The sequence below is a fragment of the Panthera tigris genome, chromosome X (assembly GCF_018350195.1).
Source record: "Panthera tigris isolate Pti1 chromosome X, P.tigris_Pti1_mat1.1, whole genome shotgun sequence".
Classification (NCBI taxonomy): Eukaryota; Metazoa; Chordata; class Mammalia; order Carnivora; family Felidae; genus Panthera; species Panthera tigris.
Genome location: NC_056677.1, coordinates 38776265 through 38796705, shown reverse-complemented (window position 1 = coordinate 38796705; position 20441 = coordinate 38776265). Strand labels below are relative to the sequence as shown.

The following is a 20441-nucleotide window of genomic DNA, read 5'->3' as shown; positions in this document are numbered from 1 at the left end:
AAATGTGAAGAGTCCAGTATGCCAAAGGTCAGCAAACTATGGTGTCAGGACAGATTTGCCCCAAGCTCTGTTTTGGTAGAATCTATGAGCTAAGAAGGATGTTTACATTTAAAAAAAAACATTTTTTTTAATGTTTATCCATTTTTGAGAGGGAGAGAGAGACAGAGGTTAAGCAGGGGAGGGGCAGAGAGAGGGGGAGACACAGAATCTGAAGCAGGCTCCAGGCTCTGAGCTGTCAGCACAGAGCCCGACGCGGGGCTTGAACCCACGAACCGTGAGAAGTCAAACCTGAGCCGAAGTCAGACACTTAACTGACTGAGCCAATCCAGGCGCCCTAAGTTTTACGTTTTAATTTTACTTTACCTTTTTTTTTAAAGTAAGCTCTAGGTCCAACATGGGGCTCAAACTCACGACCCTGAGATCAAGAGTCACATTCTGTAAGGACTGAGCCAGTCAGGTGCCAGATTTTTAGATTTTTATTTTTTATTTTATTTTATTTTTCAAGTTTACTTACTTATTTTGAGAGAGAGAATGAGCAGGAGAGGGGCAAAGAGACAGGAAGAGAGAGAATCCCAAGCAGCCTCCGCACTGACAGTTCAGAGCCTGGAGCCTGCTTTGGATTCTGTGTCTCCCTGTCTCTCTCTGCCCCTCCGCTGCTCGTGCTCTGTCTCTCTCAAAAGTAAATATTAAGAAAATGTGATTAAAGGAATGCAGCTATCGAGTAGCGAGTGACCATTGCAGCCAATGGGGGAGATTAGATTGCCCAGGGAATGCTAACTATTTTTCTGTTGGTTGTTTCGTCTGCTTTTTGTTTTTCTCAATTCTGACTACATTGTTTTTAATAAATGAGGTTTCCAAAGACAATGAAGAAATGTGGAGATCAGGAAGGAATGGTTTCATTATGGCTTAATTATGGATTAAATAGAAAATGTTCTTGGGGCGCCTGGATAGCTCGGTTCGTTAAGCGTCTGAGTCTTGATTTCAGCTCTGGTCACGATCTCACGATTCATGGCTTTGAGCACCACATGGGGAGCTTGCTTGGGATTCTCTGTCTCCCCGTCTCTCTGCCCCTTGCCTGCTCGCTCTCTCTCTGTCTCTCAAAATAAGTAAATACATTTTTTCAAAAAAGAAAATGTTCTCAATTTCAAATAAATTGCTAATGCACTTTTGGAACACACTACATTGAAAGGCTGGGAACTACCCGAACTATGTTTTGGTATAGTTGTAGATAGGATATCAGTGTCCACGATGAAAATGTTTATTAGGGCAGACTAAAAAAAATAAAATAAAATAATACACTCTTTAAAACGGGAATAAAAAAGGAAAAAACCACCCCCTTGAGCCCATCAAGAGGATCATAGTGCCTTTAAAAAGTCTGTGTATACAACTCACACATTAAACCATTTGTCATTGACCAACAAAATGACAGCTTTTTCACCAGGGGCAAGAAAAAAACTCACACTAGAAAAATATCTTCTACAAGCAAGAAGGAAGGGAAGCACATTAAAAAGTTCCTTCGCAGCCCTCAAGGCCTTTGGAGAAATGATAGCCTTTTAATTTACCTGCAGATATATTTTAGATATTTTGGATACAAAGGTCGACTCTTTGGCATCTTTTTTTAAAGTTTATTTATTTATTTGGGGGCGGGGGAGGGGCAGGGAGAGAGGGAGATGGAAATTCCAAACTTGATGCGAGGCTTGAACCCACTAACTGTGAGATCAGGACCTGAGCCGAAGTCAAGAGTCAGACGTTCAACCCACTGAACCACCCAGGCACCCCTACTGTTTGGCATTTTAAGGGCAGTGTTTTGTTTCCGTTTTCTCCTTAATTTCTCCATAACCATTTGATTCTATTTTTTTTAATGTTTATTTATTTTTGAGAGACAGAGAGAGAGCAGAGGAGAGTCAGAGACACAGAATCTGAAGCAGGCTCCAAGCTGTCAGTGCAGAATCAGACGCAAGGCTTGAACTCACAAACCGTGAGATCATGACCTGAGTGAAAGTCAGACCCTTGACCGACTGAGCCGCGCAGGCGCCCCATAAACATCTGATTCTAAATACCACAGTGCCTTAACAGGAAAATGGCTTCTTTCCGTAGTTGGCAGATGTTGCTAGAACTATGGGAAAGTGTCCCTTGGACATCACTGGCCCAGTCAACCTTCCATTTTGCTCTTCCAATTTTTAATTTTCCTTTCTCTTCTCTCCATTCTCTTCTTTCAGGGGCCTCTCATTTGCTATGTCTCCATTTGTTAGCACCTCATTAGGAGAGATTGGGCTACAGAAAGGGAGCAAGGGAGGGAAGGAGGTATGAACTCGGATGTGTTAACTTTTGGAAAAATATTTCAGAGAGGACCTCTGAAGAAAGAAAGCCTTAAAGCTGTTTTGTTTTGGAAAAGTGGAATCTTGCACAAAGTAACCGTCTTTGAAGGCTAAAGTCTTCAGCCAGTCTTACAATTGAATTTGGGGGGCCACAGGCTGAGGAACTTTAGAGAACCAACCTTTGCATTTAAAGCACCAGCATTTGGGGACACCTGGGTGGCTCAGTCGGTTAGGCATCTTCATTTTAAGATCTTATGGTTTGTGAGTTCGAGCCCCTGTCAGTGCGGAGCCTGCTTGGGATTCTCTCTCTCTCCTTCTCTCTCTGCCCTTCCTGCCCTCCTCTCTCTTTCTCAAAATAAATAAATGAACTTTAAAAAAAAAAGGGCTCATTTTCCTTTAAAGAAAAAATGAAGCACCAGGGTTTGAAAAGCTAAGTGCAATTATGCAAGTCAATATTTTAAGTAATGCAACCGTATGGGAGGGAGAAATTTCCTTCTTTCCCCCTAGGCTGCTTCCAGCTGGTTTAAGAATTAAATTCCTATGAGACAGGTGAACAGGAGGGAAAAAACCCAAACAAACAGTTTTATTATGTGTGCACAGAGGTCCAATAACGGAATTGAGACCCTCAAGAAATGACCAAGGTAGGCAGTTTTGATACATTTTAGACAAAGACAATAATTTCATGAGGAATTGACAGGATAAGGAAAATAGATATTTGGGAGCTTTAGTTAGTAACGAATTCTAAGCAGAATTCAGGCTGAGCTAGTAGATTAGGGGGGGAAAAATAAGGTTTGTTTCTACAGCTTTCTCGGTTTTAAAGTTCCTATCTCTGGTGATAAGTATGTCTTTTTAGTTCTCAGTACAGGGAAGGTAGTTTTCACATGGGAGATTTGTTTCCTGTTTTCAGGGGGACAGTGGAAGGTCTGAGCATCCTTTCACCGTTGTTATCCGGGGAGCTTCAATTCAAAATAGTCGATATGCCATTGCAGTATATTTGGGGGCAGTCGGCCCCGGGCTCCTACACGACCTATACCCAGAATTCCTTGCTTTCCCATTAAAGCGAATAAGAGGAGGGCTTTTTTTTTTTTTTTTTTTTTAATTGTACAGCAGGTGCAATGCAAATTCAAAACAAGTTTAGGGACTGGTTTATGTGAACCTGAGTTAGCTGCTTGGTAATCAACACGGTGTTTCATTCTACTGAATCTGGTGGGGCTCCTGGGGGAAGAGCTTGACCTCCTTCCTCTCTCAGATTTAAGCAATAAAAATGATGCTGTAAAACTATGTCCTCTTGAATATCGTGTCAGGTCAATCCCTAGGCCCTTCCTCTACTTCCCTTGGGTTCCTGGCAGGAAACATGTGGACAGGGAGCGGATAAACAGGTTCCAGTTCCCAGCAGCAGCACGTTAGAAAAATTTTCCATCTGTTGATGTGCCCTTGCCTCCTCACAAAAGTGGGGTTTGAAACAGGGTTTCTCTTATCTCCTTTTAAAAGCCTTTTTTTTTTTCTCAGGCGCTCGCATTCTCGTGCAGTGTTGAGAACGCCAAGCTGGACGGCGCTTTACGCCGTCCGGCGAGGCCGCCTCTCCTCCAGCCCTGGGGCTCTTTAAAACAAGACCCAGGAATTTAGTTACTGAAATTCTAGGAGGGGTGGGGGTGGGGTGGGAAGCCAGGGTTGCGACGGGCAACGCACTACAACTCCCACAAGCCCTCGCGCGGCGGCTAGCCTCCCTCCCTCAACCCACCCACCGCTGAGCCTTGCGCTTGCGCGGAAGACCCAGCGCTGAGAGGAGGGGCGGGGACCGGACAACGCGCCCGGAGGGGGAGGAGGAAAAAAGGGACCATAGACTTTCACCTGGGCCTAGAACGTCTCTTAAAGTAGTGGGGAGAGGCAGGCGGGCGGGTGGGGACCACCTTCAGAGCTGGCCGCCGGCGGTATCATGGCGACCCGGAACCCCCCTCCCCAAGGTGAGCGGCCGGGGCCCGGAGTAGTAGCTTAAGACGCGGCTCACAGCTCTCGACCTTGCTCCCGGGGGCGCCTCTTCTTGCCCCTGCCCCAGGGCTCCTGGGGCTCTGGTTTTTGGAGGCACCCCTGTTGAACTAGACTCCCTCCCCTCACAGCGGAGAGCGACCCCTGTCCCTAACACAGCCCCGCCTCCTGCCCTACCTTCACCTCTGGTCCTTCATGTCCATCTTCAAACGTGCTGCTTTGGCCTTGACTGAAGTGATTTCATCCTGCTGGGCCCCTAACCGGTTCGGCCAGGGGAGGACCCCCCTGCCCCCCACCCCCACCCCCACCCCCATTCCTCCCACTGATGAAACTGGATCTAGCTCTGGTCCTGACCCTACTGAGATTTGGGGGTGACCCTTCATGCTGTGAAACTCTGACCTGACCTTACTGCCATTGGTGGGGGCGGGAGGGGGGCGACCCCTCACTTCTGTGTAACTCCGACGTGGCTCCGGTTCGGGCCCCTAGGCCGGTCCCTGGGCCTTTGGAAAGGAGATGCCAGGCTCTTTGGAAAGGGATTGGATGTAACAAACTAATGTTTCCATCTGGGCATTTTTAGCTGCCGGCCAAACCTGGCAGTGAGTTATAACAGCTAAAAAAAAAAAAAAAAAAAAAAAGCTACGGGACGTTTCTGACTTTTGGTCGCCTCTAAATTTCTTTCTTTCCCATTTTGTATTTTGAAGAGTATGAAAGCGATGACGAGTCTTACGAAGTGTTGGATTTAACTGACTATGCAAGAAGACACCATTGGTGGAATCGAGTGTTTGGCCACAGTTCCGGACCTATGGTTGAAAAGTACTCAGTGGCCACCCAGATTGTAATGGGTGGGGTGACTGGCTGGTGAGAACAACATCTTTTTCATTAAGTTTCGTGGGCAGCCGCACTGCTGCCCTTTTGTAAACAGGCCAGTTACTGTGCACGTTCAGTGGCTTTACACTGCTAATCCCGGAAGAGCGCTGCCTTGAGGCTTTTCTCTGTGATGTGATGGGTGTGATGGACACACTCAGGAGCCTCAGTGTGTGGTTTTGGTGATCTGCTGCCCCATGCCCACCACTTGTGCCGCTGTTCCCTCCTGTCCCGCCCTTTGATCCTTTATGTACTTTTCCACCTCCTCAGATGTAGCAGATGTAGAGTGCATCGGATTCAGGGACAGTGGCTAAAACGGAAGAAACATAGGAGGGTTAATTACATGTAAATAATTTTGACTTGTTCAAGGCTAACAACTGGAAAAACCTGTGAGGACTCCCGCAGTGGGACTGGTCTCCAGGACTGTCAGCCTGGAAAATTCTCAGTGCAAATTATTGATTATGATACCGATGGTTCTGTGGATGTTCACTGGGCTAATTTGGATTATTATAATACTTTGAAGAAGAGTTGGAATTAAACCTGGTCTTTGCTGGAATTACAGGACTGATTGCTTACTCAGTAATAATATTGTGGAATGCATTAAGGAGGAGCAGTTAATAAGCATTAACCTAACTACCCAGTGAATGTTCTAGACTTCATGCTTACATAATTGCTACTATAGATCAAGTTTATTCGTCTTGGAATAAAAGATTAGCCAGATGACAAGGGTCGAACAAGCATGACCCTTTATTTTGAAAATGTTCACGACCGTAGACAATTTTTGTAGTTGGCGGGGGATGCTTAGTTTGTGAGTAATCATCGTTTTCTTCGATTCTAAGTTAAGTTTATCTTACATTAAAAATTTCCCTATTTAAACTTGATAAGTATTACATTTCTTTGTGCCGTTTTGTAAATGCCGTTTCATGGTAGAAACCTGCATGGTGAAGATTCCATGGTGCAGAGTTGCAGTATTTATTCATGTGTACTTATTAATGCTGCTAACGAAAAGACCTGCAATTAGGAGAGAGATGCCTGGTCAGGGCCCTGGTTATTCAATTGATTCTCCGCAGATGGTTTGGACCTCGACCCCTGATAATGGAGAGTCTGGTCCTCTGCTCAGCTGAGCTCACCGTGTGGTGCCCTTGGGTGATTGGTTCATGTGAGTCTGGGCCTAAAGCCCCGTCTTAAAGGAGACTAAAAAATAATGGAGCGATAGAATTATCACATCATTGTGTGCTTTCTCCTCGTAGGCCAGACTCGGTGAGAAGCCCCATAATTGGCAGAAGTTTGCTTGGATATCCTAGAGACAGAGCAGGGGGAGTTAGTAGCTTTATTTTAGTGGCTCATGCCATCTAGCAAAGGGTAGACGTGCTTGTGGGACACGGTCCCTGGGACGCAGTTGTGACTTGGCTGCTGCTTGCCTCCTCTACTCCTTTATCAGAGCCTGTGTTGCTAACTCCCCTACTGAGGGGCATGGTCTTCGTAGTAATACGTATGTCTGGATTATAGGCAGTGTTGGCCCAGGAGCTGTTTCGTAGGACTCTAATATTACACAGGTGGTTTGTTGCAATGACTTTGGATCCAGCATAGTACATTTTGGCGATTCTTCTTAAGGTGTAGAACTGCCGTACTATTGTGGCATGCATGAAGGAGGAATGGTTAATAAGCATTAATCTAAGCAGTTCACGTTTCAGACCAGTTCAGGACGTGGCCTGGGAGGCTAAGGAGATTACATGCAAGTGTAGGCAGGTAGAGGTTTTGGATGATGAGAAGAAATACCAGGGTGGGTGTCTGCTAGGAGAGATGGGAGGTGTGAAAACTAGCCAGAGGGCCCACGCTTAGTGTGGTCTGGAAGCAAGGCAGTGATGTCCTTGAGAATGGAAGGAAGACAGTCAAATGATCTGGAGATAGAGTATATAGAAATGGCAATCAGCTGGCCCCCCGAAGGTGATGAAGAAGCCAGAGTCTGAGATGACCACGAGGGGGGAAACCTAGAGAACGGCGCTGTCGCTTACAGATGGGGAACCTTAGCAACAGTGGATTTGGTTGGAGAGAGGATTTTTGCCTTGGGACGTTCGAATATGTGGTTCTGTGTGCCAGAGAAGCCCCTGGAAATGTAAAATGTCCATTTATGACGGCATGTTAGTTTCCTAGAGCTATTGTATCAAAGTACCGGGACTAGGTGGCTTAGAAATCCAAGAAATGTATTCTTTCACAGGTCTGGAGGCTGGAAGTCTGAAAGGTGTGAGCTGAGTCGGTTCCTTCTTGGAGGCTCAGAGGGAAAAATCTCCTAGCTTCTCTCCTAGCTGTTGCTGGTTGCCAGCCGCCCCCGGCATTCCTGGGCTTGTAGACATAGCACTCCGATCTCTGGCTGCACCATCACATGGCTGTGTTCCCTCTGCGTGTCTCTGTGACATGTTGGATCAAGTCATACTGCATTTTGGACCCACTGTATTGCAGCGTGGCCTCATCCTAACGAATTACATCCTCAGTGACCCTTAATCCAAAGAAGGTCACGTTCTGAGATTCTGGGAAGGACGTGAACTCGGGCTTGGGGGGAGAGGGCGCTCTTCAACCCAGTTCAGAAGGCTAGAGTTAGAAATCTGGGCTTCTTTTACAACAGTATGGATCTGGAATACTGAGGGAATATGAGCTCACCACAGGGGAGAATTAATCAGAAAAGAAGTATGGACTGACATTCTTACAGGATAGATGGGACAAAATAGGTTTAATCTAGAGATGAATAGACATCGGTATAGATGGAGGTAAAGAAGCCATGAGAGGGGCGCCTGGGTGGCTCAGTCGGTTAAGCGTCCGACTTCGGCTCAGGTCATGATCTCATGGTTTGTGAGTTCACGCCCCACATGGGGCTCTGTGCTGGCAGCTCAGAGCCTGGTGCCGGCTTTGGATTCTGTGTCTCCCTCTCTGCTCCTCCCCTTCTCGCACTCTGTCTCTCTTTCTCTCTCTCTCTAAAAAATAAGTAAGCATTTTAAAAAAAGTTAAGCAGCTGTGAGAAATATGGGCTTAACTGTAGTCCTGAAGGTGGAACTTAAGTGGGACCTTAAAGGGTGGAAAAGCTTTAGATGAGCAGAGCTAGGCAGAAACCCCTAGAAGCAGGGAGATGAATAGCTTGAGCAATGGTGATAACCTGTTTGGAAACTAATAGTATTGGCGCAGAAGGGTTGGGTAGAGTGGGGGTTGGCCAAGTGTATGGAATGTCTTGACTGCATTATAACAAACAAACAAACAAAATCACTTTTCTTATGGGGAATTTCAAATTCTACAAATGTAGAAGGGAGAGCACAATGAGGCCCTTGGGCACTCAACATTGTTTCAGTAGCCAATCTTTTTTCCTCTAAATTCCCCTCCTCTTCTCTCCATCCCTGATTTTGAAGCATATCACAATTTAGATCGTACGCTTTTTTCTTTTTAAGTAAGCTCTAGGCCCAACGTGGGGCTCGAACTCACGACCCTGAGATCAGGGGTCGCGTGCTCTACCGACTGAGCCAGCCAGGCGTGCTAGATTGTGCACTATTGACTTGCCTATATAACGAGGGAAACACTGAGGGGTTCTGAGCCGGTAAGGGATATGATCAAAAGAAATGGAAAGACATTAAGATTTTATTAGGAAAGCAATGAAAAAGAGAAGAGGGAGAGAGTTTAGTACCTCACTGGTTGTTCTCATCTTTTGTCATTTCTTTCATTCAAGGTGTGCGGGATTTTTGTTCCAGAAGGTCGGAAAGCTTGCAGCGACCGCTGTAGGCGGTGGCTTTCTTCTTCTTCAGGTATGTCTAAGCCTCAGTCTTTGCCTCTGCTTACATATGTAGCCCTCGGGGACTGCGAAAGTCAAGGTCAGCCATTTCATTCCTGTCCATTTTAATAGAGGGTGGAGGGGTTTTTCTTTTAGGTACCAGTTTATGGAAGAACTAAAATGAGTTTTGAAAGCTGACATCTGTCATGAAAAACACCAATTTAAATACGTCTGCATTCCGTAACCATGGTTTGATCCCAGCTAAAGAGATCCCAGTTAAAAAGACAACTGTCAAAGTTCGAGGTGCCTCATTTTTTTTTATGACGTACCAGATTTCCCTTGAAACAAAATAAACATTTCATCCATAATATAACCTCATCTTGACCGTTTTAAACGTATATTTAAAAATCAGACAGATAAAATTTAGAAGGTCTCTTTCTTTTCCCCATTTTCCAGCCATGCAATTTTCCTTCCCAGAGGAAATTGCTGTTAGCAATTTCTATCTTGTTTTTTAAAACTGGGAAACCATAATAATCTAGAAAGTGGAAAATAGGGTTTAAAAAATCATCCGTAATCCTATTTCTGAGGCAGGGGGATTTGAAATTTTAGTTTTTGTTCATGTTCCTCTAAGCATAAGGTTTAAAAATGCCTTGCAGTTAGAGGATGTTTATCAGGATATTGTCTGGCATTCATGTCTGTTTGGCATATATTTTTCCAAAAATACCATTCCCTCAAGATCAAATATAGTAAATCCCCAAACTGAAAATCTCTGGGAATGAATGTTAGCAATAATTTTAAAGATATAGAGGACTGTCGTACCAGATTTTTAAAATGATAGATGTTCATGGCAACCAACATCTGACTTCAGTACCAAAGCCATTGATCATGTAATAACCAGTGTCATTGCCTGAAGTGCAAAGGGACTGAATTCGTATGTGTTAAGCATAGATTTTGAGTTGTTTACTAAACAGCTATGTACGCGTGTGTGTGTGTGTTATTTTTCTAAACAGCTTTTAAAAAAATATATTTTCTTTCTATCAGTGGCATTATTAGGAGTACTTGCCTATTGTGGTAAGAGGTAAAAAGGAATATGGTTAATATCGAAACTTAGGCCTTTGGATGAATATGCCAGCCTCGGTGCAGAAGACAATTGTACTTAAGCTGACTTTGACTTGTGTTTATATAGAATCAAGACACATTTAACTCGACAGCTATTTTGAAAACTCAGTTGTCTTTTCTGTGTAAGGGAAAAGGGTACCGAATTGAAGCAGAGTTTTCCTAAAATGTTCACAGAATAAAGAGAATTAATACATGTCAGTCCACTCTGTCAGTTTTTCAGAAGTCTGTTTCAGTCCCCTCAATAGACTCCCTTCAGGTTCACATGTTGCCATTGCTGCCTTCTACGGCTCTGTGCCTAATCGACATAGTCTTTGAAGTCACTAAGCGGAAGACTGTGGGACCTGTCTGCATCAAACCAGCTTTTCCCACAAATATGACTCACCTTGAAAGCTCAGTAGGAAGAAACTGAAAGAGGAAATCAGAGTAACACATGACTTTTAGCCTAATTGCCCATTGTTCTTCAGGCCTGCTTTCATGTTTCCATTACCTTTACTTATATTTAGGGGCACCTGAGTGGCTCAGTCAGTTGAGCGTCCGACTTGGGCTCAGGTCATGATCTCATGGTTCGTGAGTTCGAGCCCCACGTCGGGCTGGCTGCTCTCAGCATGGAGCACACTTTAGATCCTCGGCACCCCACCCCACCCCTCCCTCGTGCACACACAAGCTCTCTCTCAAAAAGAAAGAAACCTTAAGAAAAAGAAATTTGTTGACTTAGAACTTAAAGCTTTTCTAGTAGCTCAGTGTTCAGTGTTCTCCAGTTATTTATCACAGTGCCATCTTAAAATAGACAGTGGTATGCAGATCTTTTAAACTTAGTTTTTATTTTTTTGTAGTTGTTTATGTGCCCCTAATTGAAAGGGTCAAATACACGTACAAGACTCATTATAGGTTAGAGTAATTCCCTACCTCCCTCACTACCTACCTTCCCCATTTTTCCCTCCCTTGAGGCAACTCCTTGAACTCTTAGCCGATGCTTAAGGTACTTATTTCCTTTTTCCTAAACAAGTTAATTGAATATTTCTTGATCTTTCAGTTTGAGGTATTGACTAGTGGCTTCCTGTTATAGAATATGAGAATTTATCATTTATTGAACTTTCCTTGCCCACCGTTCCCCTCCCCCCAGTCTCACACACTTGCCTGCTTTATGTTCCTCTGTGCCCCCCCTCCAACCCATGCATCATCTGAGTATTGTTATTTCATAATTGTGTTAGATCATTACCTGGAGGTCACTGAGCCTGAATCTGTAAATTTATGTGTTTAACCATGTTTGGGAAGGTTTTGACCATTCTTTTCTTTTCTTTTCTTTTCTTTTCTCTTCTTTCTTTCTTTTTTAAATGTTTATTTACTTTTGAGAGGGGGGAGAGAGAGAGAGTAGAGCAGGGAGGGACAGAGAGAGATAGGGAGAGATTATGACCGTGATTATGTGCATATTAGGCTTTTTGATAATGTCCTAGTGTTTGTTCATTTCCTTATTCAGTCTTTCAAATTGTGGAATTTCTAGTGATCTAGCTTCACGTACACTGACTCTATGTTTTGTCATCTACTTTTCCGCCATCAAGCCTTGCCAATAAATTTAGTTCAGATATTGTATTTTCCAATTCTAGAATTTTCATTTGGCTCTTTTTAGATTTTCTGTATCTCTGGTGAGATTCCTTATCTTTTCATTGATTACAAGCACAGTTTCCTTTACCTCATTGAGCATCGTTCTAATAGCTGGTTTAAAGTCCTGATAATTCAAGTATCTGGTTCATCTTAAGGTTGGCATCTGTTAATTTTCTTTTGAGACTAGGCCATATTTTCTTATTTTATCCTATATCAAGAAAGTTTGTGGAGTTTATCCTGGGTATTGGGAATGTTATGCTCTGGAAACTCTGGATTCTGTTTTATTCCTCTGAAGAGTATTGATATTTCGCTTTTGGCAGAAAGTTGACTTGGTTGGACTCAAATGGCAGACTGTTTCACCTGAGGTGGGTAGCAGCTCAAATCTCCATTCAGTCCTGTTAGCCTTGGCCAGATTGCACGGCTCTGCCTTATGAATGTGTGGTTCGGGACTTGGGTAGAGTGTACACGTCGAATTTGGGACTCCCCTTATCTAGCGCTCTCATTTCTGGCAGTTGTTATTGTCGTAGACTCTGTCATCTGGTTCTTTGGGCCGGAAAGGTGGCATGTTTTCTGTTAAAGGTTTAGCCACCCTGCACGTGCATCCTGCCCTCAGGATAAAACCAGAAAAATGGGCAACTGACCTTACATTGTTGCTTTCCTGCAAGTTTCAACTCCCTTTGAGGTCTGCTTGCTTTTGCTAATTCTGTAGTGCTTGTATTTTAACCAGGGTTTATAGTTGCTATGTACGGGAGGGTCCCTAGGGCTCACCATCACCTCCTTGCCTGTGACCCAAATTGCTGTGTCAGGTGCTGCCAGGAAAAGCTCGCACTTGCCATTTGATTTGATCACCACTCTTTTGCTGAGGCTGGAGTTTGAAGTGATAATAGGTGAATCGATACAGGAAGAAATGCAGATGAAGAAATTCTTCTATGGAGTCATTCACAGTGAAAATGGAACTTAAGATTCCCATGCAGTCTACTTATATACAATCACATACTTTTGTTATTTGAAATATTTTATTTATGGTTCAAAGTCAAGTGATGCCTTACAAGATTACAAAGAAAGCATAAGCTTGATAGAAGTGATTTATAATGGTATACCTGGCTTAATTGTTTACTGCTCTTGTGATTCTTTATATTTTTTTATTTATTTTTTTATTAAAAAAAAATTTTTTTTAATGTTTTATTTATTTTTGAGACAGAGAGAGACAGAGCATGAACGGGGGAGGGGCAGAGAGAGAGGGAGACACAGAATCGGAAGCAGGCTCCAGGCTCTGAGCCATCAGCCCAGAGCCCGACGCGGGGCTCGAACTCACGGGCCGCGAGATCGTGACCTGAGCTGAAGTCGGACGCTCAACCGACTGAGCCACCCAGGCGCCCCAATATATTTTGATTTTATTATTTGAAGAGACTAATTTATGGTACTGGCTTACACACTATGTTATGGTTCAGATTATTTGTAGTGTCTCCATAGTACCACATTTGGGGTTTTCTTATAGTTAATATGCATTTAGCTATGGTTTTATTAAAAGGAATTATGGCATGAAACCTGTATAGAGCATATTTCTTTTGTATTCCGCTTTCAAAAGCGATTACCAGAAAGTATTCTTAGTCAGAGTTAGTAAAGACCCTTTATCAAGCTACTTTAGATTTCTTTAGTGACCTAATAACTGATTGGCTTCTGATCCCTTATAACTAAACATCTATTTAATTAAAAGGTACTGTTTTATTAGCTGTATAATTTAGATAGTTTCTGTGTCTTTTTAGCTAATTCTCAAATTCTAAAAGTTATGATAGAATTATAGTACAGTTATAATATAGTTTATTCCACAATAAAAAGATTGTGGAATCTTTTCCCATCATGTAGTATATGTTTCTTAACGTAGTGTTCATCACATCTAAATAATTAATTATGCTCAATATCTTTTTTCCCTTGTGGACCCAGAGCTCTTTGAGCGTGGGGACTTACTTATGTCTCTCTTCTTCTTGGCTATAGTTACAATGCTTGGCACAGGGTAGGCACTCAGTGTTTATTAAATGAGTAAATTGTGATATCTTACCTATAAGCCTCATAGATTTCTTGAAATCTAAATGTCCATATATTCCTGTGTAAGAGATTTGTCAACAGCCTGGTTGGTTTACAATTAACCGTTTTGATTATATTTTTGCAGATTGCCAGTCACAGTGGCTATGTGCAGATTGACTGGAAGAGAGTTGAAAAAGATGTAAACAAAGCGAAAAGACAGATTAAGAAACGAGCAAACAAGGCAGCACCTGAAATCAACAATATAATCGAAGAAGTAAGATGATGTACATTTTTGGCTCCTTTTTTTTTTTTTCTTTACGGGTTTCGCTTAGCAGAAAATGTGACTGGTGATTGCCTTTTAAAAAGTTGGTGTTTTTGGTCATGTTTGGAGTGTTAGGTAAAACTGTTGGGATCAAGCCACCATTTCAGTCAGTCATCATTAGGGCGCCTCGCTGGTTCAGTTGGAGAAGCATGTGGCTCTTGATCGTCCGGGTCATGAGTTCCAGCCCCACGTTGGATGTAGAGGTGACTGGAAAAAAAAAAAAATCAATCTGTTTTTGTTTTTGTTTTTGTAGTAGTTAACATAGTTTTTCCTGCCCATCTCCTACCTACTTTGATCTGCATATAAAAACTGATAACATGACTCTTCCAGAAGTTTTCCTCCGGTTTTACAAATGTGTACATGTGTAGGCAAGGTTTGGTACAACTAAAACTACCTGGTTTTTTTTTTTTCACGAGGTGGGATATTTTGAAAGTGTGTGTATTTTAGTAATAGTTTTATTAATGTTTTTATGTGTATTCTGTCGTCTTCTAGTCTGTTTAGAATTGAATTGAATACTCCTTGCCTTCGTTTTTGTTCTGGTCTCTTAATACCTCCAACTTTTTATTTTGAAAACTTTCAGACCAGTTGAAGAGTTGAAGGACTTTTCAAATACCCCTTGTTGAAGGACACATACCCTTCACCTATTTACCAAATCGTTTTACGACATTTGCTTTAGCTCTGTGAGTGTGTATGTGTGATTTACACTTTTTTTTTTGCATAATCATTTACTACATGATTACTTTTCACTCAAATCTTCAGCATATATCTTCTAAGAGATAGATGTTCTCTTCTACAATTACCCTATTTAACAGGATGAAGTAATATTTCCAAGTATGCAGTCCATGTTAAAATTTTTCCACAAAAATCTCTTTTATACATTTTTCCGCCAGTCAAGAATTGCATATTGCATTTGGTTGTCGTGTCTCTGAAGTCTCCTTTGGTCTTCAACGGTCCCCTTATCTGTGGGGGTCCCCCCCCCCGTCCTTCATGACACTGACATTTTTGAAGCATCTAGGCAGAATATCCCACAGTCTGGCTTTGTCTATTGCTCTTTCCTGGTTTTATTTGGGTTAAACATTTTATCAGGGTGATATTTTTTTGATCCTTGTACCTTTTTCCTTGCTGGCTAAGTGGACTGTTAATAAAAATCTTTGTGCCTGCTGTGGGCATTTATTAAATCTGTGCTAATAACTTGCATTCATTTATGTCTGCCCTATAGCTTGTTCCCTGTGAGATTTTTGCTGCTGATATACCTATTATCTCGGTAGCCAAGAAGCTTACTGTGTCTGGCCAGGACTCTGTGCTCCTTCAGATTGTAATGGACAGTCCTGGCATCTTGTGTGGTGGTTGGCACCTGCAGCAGTAGGTGTAGAAGCGTTTTTGCCAAATATTTATTGGATTGGGGAAAACAGCCGTGAAAACGTTACTTGGCACCAAATTCAGTGGTTAAGAGTGGCTTTTTAAATTTTTAATTTGCGTCATGTTTTTTCTTTTTCTTATTGTGGCAAAAGATACATAATATAAAATTGACCGTTTTAATATACCTATATATATAGGCCACGAGTTCAAGTCCCGCTTTGGTTTCCACGCCCAGCACGGAGCCTACTTAAAGAAATATATATATATATATACGTATATGTATTCTAGTAGCATTAAGTACATTCACACTTCTGTGCAAACATTACCACAATCCACATGTAGAACTTTTTCATCGTCCCAAACAGAAACTCTAAGCATTAAGCAATAATTCTCACAATGAACCCCTCTCCCCAGCCCTTAGTAGCCTCTGTCCTACTTCCTGTCATGATGAATTCCAGTATTCACGTTGAGCAGAATCACACAACGTTTTGCCTTTTCCGTCTGTTGCACTTAGCGCAGCGTTTTCAAGGTTCGTCCACGTCGTAGCACAATTAAGAGTCTTTTTTTTGTTTAAACTTCTGTTTCAGGCAACAGAATTTATCAAACAGAACATTGTGATATCCAGCGGATTTGTGGGAGGCTTTTTGCTAGGCCTTGCATCCTAAGGAGATGAATGTTCTAGCACAGCGGAGTCACCTTTAAGAAGAGAACGGTGGCCACGGGTGGTCTGTCAACACGAGACGCCATCAGATTGTCCAGGGCAGCAAGAAACAACTGGGTGGACACTGCCAGACTCAAGACTTAGTGTTTGGCCATTGATGTTTGGCAGACCAGCATCGGCTGTGAAAACAACCCCTATGGCATGCGTATGGTAGTATTCCTGAGCAAAACATGGCTTTCGTTTATTTTTTGAAAATTTGCATTTGTTTTTAAATTAGCCTATAAAATACCGGCCTTGGATGCAGACCGCTCGAGAAAAAACAACGTGTCGGATAGATGCCCCAGTGCAATGCCCTCACTTCGTTTAAGTAAGATGGTACTCATTTTGCTTTGTGGTGTAGTGCCAGTAATTAAAACTCTGTATCGTAGCTTCAACATCAAGCTTGGCTTTTTTCTTTTTAAAGATACGTTTGCAGTAAACGGAAAAAACTGTAAAGCCCTTCCGTGGAAGGATGTAGAAGTGCTAGAATTATTAAAGATATTAAACAGATTTAATACCAGTTTTTAGGTGGTGGTTTTCTGCGACTCTTACTTTGCTTCTATAGTAGTTATAATAAACAGTTTCAAGGAAGGCTCTTCTAAGGAAATAGTCATGTCTGAAGCTCTTTCTCCTTTTTTTTTTTTTTTTTTTATGTCTGTAGTTCTAAAAATGTCTTGTATATAAGCTTTTTCAATTAATTTATTTATCCTGGCGGCCCAGGCAGAGCTAATTGTTTTGAGGGAGCATGTAGTTGGGTCCCTGATTCATTTTATTAACCTTGAGTGAACCTCCTTTATCATTTCTAAAAATCCTAATTATTATTTTGGCCCCTTCTTCCACCAAGAGGTACAAATCACTTTAAATTACTTATTTTAAATAAGTAAATTTACTATTTGAAGAACATTGATTTTCTGCGTCACTATGAAATCGGAACTGAAAGAGAATTTTCTCTGATCTAATCTGAGACGTAAGTGCTAAGACTTTCAGGTTTTGGTAGCATCGTGTTGAGCACTAGATGAGTTGACTTGTTTCTCTGAGCCCGATCACACTCTGTCAGAGGCTCCTTTGCCCAGAAGAGCTTTCTGTGTTAATTCTTTTGTTCATAGAACCCTATGTTGGAATTGGAAAAACAGCAGAGCAGCCTGTATTGGGGGCTTCAGATTGGAAAGTTTATGTATTTCTTCCGAGAGAGAGGATGTGCGTGCACACGCACGCACAGGTAGGGGAGAGTCAGAGAGAGGGAGGGAGAGAATCCCAAGCAGGCTCCATGCTGTCAGCACAGGGCCCGCAGCCGGGCTCGATCTCACGAACCGTGAGATCGTGACCCGAGCCGAGATCAAGAGTCCAACGTTTATTCGTGAGTTCGAGCCTCACGTCGTGGGGCTCTGTCCTGACAGCTCAGAGCCTGGAACCTGCTTCGGCTTCTGTGTCTCCCTCTCTCTCTGCCCCTCCCCCTGCTTATGTTCTCTCTCTCTCTCTCTCTCTCTCTCTCAAAATAAACATTAAAAAAAATTTTTTTTAAAGCCTGACGCTTAACTGCACCACCCGGGCACCCCAGTCTTTCTTAATATGAAGTGATTTCGCTTATAAATACTTGTTTTGTCCTTGAGCTTTTCTCTCTTTTGCCCTTGCCAAGCCTTCCACTGCTGTGGAATTAAAGGGGAAAATCTGCTACATCAGGTAGAATATTGGCTGTACTTCTGTGTGCCATATCCGTGTGATGTTTTCACCTGATACAATGAGGCAGCCTACTGTGGGGAGCTCTGAGAGTTGGCTCAATTTGTTCATTTTGGAAAATTTGCCGTGTCTGCTCTGTGCATGCTACACTAGGAAGGTGGGGGCACAAAAATGCCTGCCTTCAAATAGAGACTAAGATATTCCCCTATAGAAGTTCTATAATAATATTGGAGAACGTGGCATATGATTAGTGGCCAATAAGGATAGGGCTATCTACTTAGGGAGAGGTAAGGATAACTACTTTCAGAGTCCAACCATGAATGAAACCTGAAAAAAGATGGCCCTTCATTCTCTCCCCTACCTTTCCAAGTATCTGTTGATGTGTTTGAAAACATTTACAGACCAAAGTGAAATCCCATCTGGGCTCTCCACACTGTCTTTTCTGTGTTAGTGCCCCTTACTCTCTGCCTCATATCTGCACCGTCTCCCCATAAGGTTGTAGGCTACTTGAGGCAGGCCTCTGTGTTCATCTCTAACTTGTTGACGCGTGCTGTGTAATGCTTTGCTCAAGGGAGGTATTCATTTAATGTTGGGAATGGGCTACTGAGTGTGTGGAAAGCCCGTTACTGTGCCAGAGGGTTGGTGTTAACCCATAGGAAACTTTTTCTGGGTGGCAGTCCAGTAAATCAGAGGCTCCATCAGAAATGACTTGGTGGGGCTTAGCTAGAATGAAAAGCCTATAGCCTGCCTTTGTGTAAAATGGGGATTTTTTTTTTTAAATGTTTGAGGGCATAAAGACTATTTGCAAAATTTGTTTAAACTCGAGCGTGTGGGATATAGGTATTTTGTGGCCTAGGCTTTGGAAGATATTTAAGGACATTTCGACTGGTTTTTAGTTTATTTTCTTCCAATGCTCCCCACCCCCTCTCACACAAAAAGACGACTTTGAATGTGTTTTCTTATTTCAAATACAATATAAATGAAATATGCTCATGAGAGAAAATTACATCAGCATAAAGAATATATAGAGGGGCACCTGGGTGGCTCAGTCAGTTAAGTGTCTGACTCTTGATCTCAGCTCAGGTTGTGAGTTCAAGCCCAGCATTGGGCATTGGGCTCTGCACTGGGCATGAAGCCTACTTAAACAAAAAGAAAATTATATATATATATATATATATATATATATATATGTATATATATATGTATGTATATATATATGTATGTATATATATATATACACACACATACACACACGCACACACATGTGTATATGTATATATACATGCACATATATACATGTGCATGTATATATAGAGAGAATGTTTATAATATGATGTACTTAGACATAACTATTGTCCATATTTTGGTACATGGCCTTTGGAGTCTTTTCTACCTGTGCGTGAACACATTGTATGTATTTTGTATAAAAGTTGAGTGTAGTTTATGTACTGTTTTATAAATAGCTATTTTCCGTTCCATATCATGAATATCTTTTTAAAATAGTGGGTACATTTATGGTGACAGATATAAGTGCCCAACCTCATCCCCTTTTATGAGACAACCGTTATTAAAAGTCTTTTTTATATACTTTTTACTATATTTATACTTATTTTTATTGTCCAAGTTTGGCTAGTATATATTGAATGCCCACTCTGAAACTTAAGGAATTTTGTGTATATGCACTTTGTTTTTTTTGATGGCTAATATATTTTGTCCTTCTAGTAGATGCCTTTATTACTTTAAATATCATACTTTTTCTACCCTTATTTACCAACTTGAATAATATTAGCTAACTCCTTGTCACTAAAGATGAGGAAAATGAACTTATCTCTTCCCTCCTGTCTGGCCTCCTGAGTTTTGTTAAATTGTCATTACTTTTAATGGCACATTCAAATGACAGAATTCTGTGCAATTACTAAGAGGAATGTAGAGCTGTATCAATTGACCTGGCAAGATCCATATGTTAGTGATATAATCAGGTCACAAACAGTGTGATCCCAACTTTTTTGAAAAACTACCTGGGAGCATAAATATGCACATGGATGTTCATAGAGGCGATCTCTGAGAGTGGTGGTGTATATATAGGATTTTCACGTTGTATTTTCAACATTTCTACATCACCTTAAGTCCTTACGGTGAGTACGTGTTAATTTATAGTTAGCAAAAGTTTTTTTTAGAACTAGGAATAGGAATTTAATAAGTTACTTCTTTTCTTTCTCTTTTCTCTTTTTTTTTTTTTTTTTTAGGTTCTTGCTAGTTTAAGGGACTCTCTTGAACTTCTTTGCCTCACTTACTGAGTTAATTTTTTAAGTTGTTTCGTCAAAATATTGTGCATAGTCAAACAGTGTTTATCTACAAATCAGCTTTCTAAAACAAGGAGCACGGGGCGCCTGGGTGGCTCAGTCGGTTAAGCGGCCGACTTCGGCTCAGGTCATGATCTCACGGTCCGTGAGTTCGAGCCCCACGTCGGGCTCTGTGCTGACAGCTCAGAGCCTGGAGCCCGTTTCAGATTCTGTGTCTCCCTCTCTCTCTGCCCCTCCCCTGCTCATGCTCTGTCTCTCTCTGTCTCAAAAATAAATAAACATTAAAAAAAAAAAATTAAAACAAGGAGCACGTCTCTGATCTACCCTTTTCCAACTTGGTGCTTCTTTCCCCAGAGAAGGTGTCCACTCTATTGGTTGTTTGTTTTGGTTTTTACTACAACCACATTTCTTAGAC

The 20441-nt window shown here is 42.0% G+C and overlaps 1 protein-coding gene and 1 non-coding gene across 2 annotated transcripts; one reads left to right on the top strand and one right to left on the bottom strand.

Annotated features, from left to right (window-relative positions):
• The first annotated feature begins 4173 nt into the window (after positions 1–4173).
• On the top strand, positions 4174–16441 carry FUNDC1 (FUN14 domain containing 1). Its single transcript, XM_042974127.1, has 5 exons — positions 4174–4282; positions 5006–5162; positions 8878–8953; positions 13811–13939; positions 15934–16441. The coding sequence occupies exons 1-5, from the start codon at positions 4255–4257 to the stop codon at positions 16009–16011; spliced, it is 468 nt and encodes a 155-aa protein (XP_042830061.1). The 5' UTR covers positions 4174–4254; the 3' UTR covers positions 16012–16441.
• On the bottom strand, positions 8612–8684 carry TRNAR-CCU. Its single transcript has one exon. It is a non-coding gene; the product is annotated as a tRNA-Arg (tRNA).
• Positions 16442–20441: the final 4000 nt, after the last annotated feature.

Excerpts from the sequence above, each read along its gene's own strand:
- FUNDC1 (XM_042974127.1), top strand. The coding sequence starts at position 4,255 with ATGGCGACCCGGAACCCCCCTCCCCAAG. Across the intron at positions 5,163-8,877 it reads ATGGGTGGGGTGACTGGCTG|GTGTGCGGGATTTTTGTTCC; the intron begins GTGAGAACAACA and ends CTTTCATTCAAG. Across the intron at positions 13,940-15,933 it reads TCAACAATATAATCGAAGAA|GCAACAGAATTTATCAAACA; the intron begins GTAAGATGATGT and ends CTTCTGTTTCAG.